This window comes from Myotis brandtii, unplaced genomic scaffold, assembly GCF_000412655.1.
Source record: "Myotis brandtii unplaced genomic scaffold, ASM41265v1 scaffold154, whole genome shotgun sequence".
NCBI classification, from domain to species: domain Eukaryota; kingdom Metazoa; phylum Chordata; class Mammalia; order Chiroptera; family Vespertilionidae; genus Myotis; species Myotis brandtii.
In genome coordinates, this window is record NW_005355584.1 from 9,719,128 (window position 1) to 9,723,385 (window position 4,258).

General features: G+C 39.5%; 1 protein-coding gene across 1 annotated transcript in view; it reads right to left on the reverse strand.

The window, feature by feature from the left end:
- Positions 1-2,543: 2,543 nt before the first annotated feature.
- MIB1 (mindbomb E3 ubiquitin protein ligase 1) overlaps positions 2,544-4,258 on the reverse strand; it is a 95,836-nt gene continuing 94,121 nt past the window's right edge. The window contains exon 21 of the mRNA XM_014535964.1: positions 2,544-2,850. Within this exon, the coding sequence (XP_014391450.1) occupies positions 2,710-2,850 (141 nt within the window). The 3' untranslated portion in view covers positions 2,544-2,709. The remainder of the gene's footprint in view (positions 2,851-4,258) is intronic.

The following is a 4,258-nucleotide window of genomic DNA, read 5'->3' on the forward strand; positions in this document are numbered from 1 at the left end:
TCTATAGATTACTTCAAATATATGACTGCATGATAAATTCTGTATGTGCTAAGGTGCTGACCATTTTTTTCAATGTTGTATATCTAGCCCCTGAAGCCCAATATATTTTTTAATGAATGGATATTAGTTTTGTGTTTTTTTAAAATGATTCCAGGAAAAGTAAAAGCTCTTTGAGGTGTAAGATGAAGAGATGGTAATGAGAAGGAAACGCACCTAACTGGGAAAGTACTGCTAAGCGACATATATAATAAGAGGTAGCAGTTTCACAGTTAGAGGAAAGTCACGTAAGTTCCTATTCTCTCTCATGATCCCCAAATAAATTTAAAATAATTTTTCAGGTGGTTGAAAATGTGACTAGAGAAACATTTTCTATTCGTAAGTAAATTTCAAAGTGGTACAAATACAGAAAATCACAAGTGCATAGCACTATCACTATAGTGACTACCTTTTGTAATAGTTTGTGTTATTATATTTTTAATATGATGGAAATAAACTAATCTGGAAGATGAAATTGCCTTTTAGGAATATAAGTTTTAGCACTGCAGCTCAGAAGACAAATAAAAAGGATTTAAGTAGAGCTCTAGACCATAAAATCCTCTGGTTGGCCAAACTATGCGTGAGTCAGCCAGGTGTTCCCTCTTACCAGCGGATCTACTGGAAAAGAGATGGGCGGACTAGGGCATGGAAGTAAAGGAAAATCCTGACTTACACTGTCTTCAAATCTAAAAGAGCATAGTTTGTCTCGTTAGGTGAACATCATCAGTCAGATGTTTTATCATTTTATAACTTCAAAATATGGCTTGAAAATAGCCTCAGTGGCCCTTTATTAGATAACTGAGTAGAGTCAATAAATTTTCAAATGTAAATTTATAAAAATTTTACCATTCTGAATGATATTACTCAGCTAAACACAGATATGGAGTTACCAAGACTATAAAATCAACCAGCAAAGCTCACCATTGTTTTCTCCAGCACTTGCAATGGCAGAAGCCATTAAGTAGTCAGAATCATGATGCTCTGAGGGCTAGAGACTTTATACTTTCAAAGTTAGTTGTTGTAGCAGAAAAAAATGACGTAAGAATCAGATTCAGAGGGGGAAAAACTACCAAAAAGATAACTATCCTTAGGAGTAAGCTTATACACAGTATTTAGTAGACACTATTGTAAACAGCTGGTATCTTAATAATCTAGCAGCAATGAACCCCAAAACTCTTATTTATGTGTATACACATCCTAGATAAGATTACTCATTAAAAGGACAGAAAATTATTAGATGCTCTAAAGTCAAAGTTTAAGTTTAAAAAATTTACGGGTAATTGGACATATTTCTGTAAATGTCCTAGTTACTCTTTGTAAAGTATTTATTTTTAGGTTATTTACTATGTCTTGGGTATTGTTGGCAATTTAAATAATGTCCTTGTCTGTAGGTATAAAGAGAGACTGTTTTCTTTATAGGAAGCCTCACTATCTGAGAAAGAATAGAAGCAAGGCCTAGAATCAGTATCACTGTCAGAATTAACAGATACAGAGAAGAAAGAACTGCTGCCTTTGGGCAATGCATTATCCTTCTCAGATCACGAGGGTATTGCTGTTGAGTATATTAGAAAGGCTGAATCGAACTTCAGAGACCAACCAGGGTATTATTGTTTCACTGGACAGATCAAGCCTGGATAAGTAACCACAAGAAAAACTGAGGTATACTTTTCACAGGCATTTTTTTAAAGGCTAACTGAACAGAACAGTGTATAAATTAACATAAGAAAGGCAATCATTAACAGCAGTTAATAGATACTCTCTGACTGAATAATTTTTCCTCCCTTCAGTTCCCCACTATAATTTTTCCTTTTCATGTCTACCCATCATTTTGACACTGGCAACTGGATTCAAGTTTCCTTTTCCCTTTAAATCTAGAAAAATAAGCTAAATGCAAAGCCATTATTCTCTCATTCTATGCTTCCATTTACTCTAAGGCAGCGGTTCTCAACCTGTGGGTCGCAACCCCTTTGGGGGTCGAACAACCCTTCCACAGGGGTCGCCTAAGACCATCCTGCATATCAGATATTTACATTACGATTCATAACAGTAGCAACATTACAGTTATGAAGTAGCAACGAAAATAATTTTATGGTTGGGGGTCACCACATGAGGAACTGTATTTAAAGGGCCAGAAGGTTAAGAACCACTGCTCTAAGGATTCAGAAACAATCATTTGGATAACTTTATGTTACCTTAAAAAAAAATTCACTCTTTAATATTCCCCATATGTGACAGAATAGTTTGACTTGCCCCTTTTATTTGATGCATAACTTTTCTGAGTACCTGTGTCAACTCACTGTATCAAATTATGATAAACTGAAGGATAGCATATTATAACGAAATGTATCTTCTGAGGTCTAACAAATTTATAAAGGATTTTTCCTCCTTAATAGATTTTCCCCTCAGCCAATAATAAATTATCTATGAAGTACATGGATTTGATGTTTCAAATTAAAATTAAAATAAAAACATAAAACCAAACAAAAAAACACACACGACTTCAAACACTGTTTTGTAGAGTTATTTTGTTCTGGTACATTTACAGTTTAATTATACTCTAGTAAAGAAACTATAATATTCAAAATTAATTCATTAGAACCTCCAACTAGTTTAAAGGCTTACTAAGATCTCATGACCAAATACCTTAGCTAACAAAACACACTGAGTTTCTTGTTAATACAAAAGAATCCTTCGTTCAATAGCCTTGCGACAGATTGGACATTCACTCATTCGGTCTCCACAGAGTTGGCACGTTCCATGGCCACAGAGGAAAATCATATTCTTTAGACGATCCAAACACACTGGGCACATTGTCTGGATGGGAGATAATAAATAAAATAATAAATGCTGAGACATTTTATATTTTGAAAGTGTAGCATGTGACAACTCTGTAACATCATTTTCTTTTGTTTTAGTTAAATAATCTTTTGTTGCTTAGAATTTTTTTTAACTTAAAAAAAATTATTTTTAATTGAATGCCCAGCAGGAGAATTTGTGGCCGGTCAACCTTTTTCCATATGCCCAATCTCCATATGGCTGCTAGTGAAGATTTAAAATAAAAGAGGAGAGAGTTATTCAGATGCTTTCTCTTGGTAACCCTGAAGAGGCCCTGAAAAAAAAAAATCCCATCATTCCTCAGAAAATGAATTGTGTCTTGGTGTTTAAATACTTTAATGATGAAACATGGTAATAAAGATAATTTAAGGAAGAAACTTCTTTGAATGGCAAACTTTGGATAAAAGTAGAGCTGAGTTATTCTTTTAGGATCCATATTGGGTGTCATTATTTATTATAAAAAGAATTTTAATTCACAATCTTATCTAATAAAAGAGAAACATGCAAACTGACTGTACCTCCGCTACACCCACAAGCCATGCCCACTGGCCAATCAGGAGCAAGTATGCAAATAAAACCAACCAAGATGGCGGCGGCCACGGAGCTGGAGCAAACAGAAGGCTTGGGTTGCCCCCGGCGATGGAGGAAGCCAAGCTTCCCGCCTGCCCTGGCTGGCTGTAAACTCCGCTCAAGGCTACAAAGTTTCAATTATAGAAGATAAATAAATCCCAGATACCTGCTTCCAGCCACTGTGGCCTCAGATCAAGGAGGGTCTGGGAGCCTGGGTTGTCCGGGGCCGTTGCCAGCCAGCAAACAGCCATCAGCCACTCACCCAGGCTGGCCAGGCACCCCAGTGGGGACCCCCACCCTGAGGGGGTGTGGCCAGCTTGAAAACAGCCCTCAGCCCCTCACCCAGGCTGGCCATGCCCCCCCCCCAACAGGGACCCTCAGCCCATGAGGGCGTGGCCGGCCTGCAAACCACCACAGGCCCCTCGCCCAGGCCGCCCCATGCCCCAAGGGAACCACCACCCTGATCTGGGACACCCTTCAGGGCAAACCAGCCGGCCCCCACCCGTGCACCAGGCCTCTATCTATACTAATAAAAGGGTAATATGCTAATTAGCCTGGGAGACCTTCCAGGAGACCTTCCGGACATTCTTCTGGACAAAGCCATGGTGATGGGGCCGAGGTAGAGGCGGTAAGAGGCCAAGAGGGGAGGGCAGTTGTGGGTGATCAGGCTGGTGGGGGGGCAGGGCCGTTGGGGGTAAGCAGACCAGCAGGAGGGACAGTTGGGGGCAAGCAGGCCATCAGTGGGGGTCAGTTAGAGGTGATCAGGACAGCAGGGGGGGCAGTTTGGAGTGAGCAGGCCAGCAGGGGGGCAGTTGGG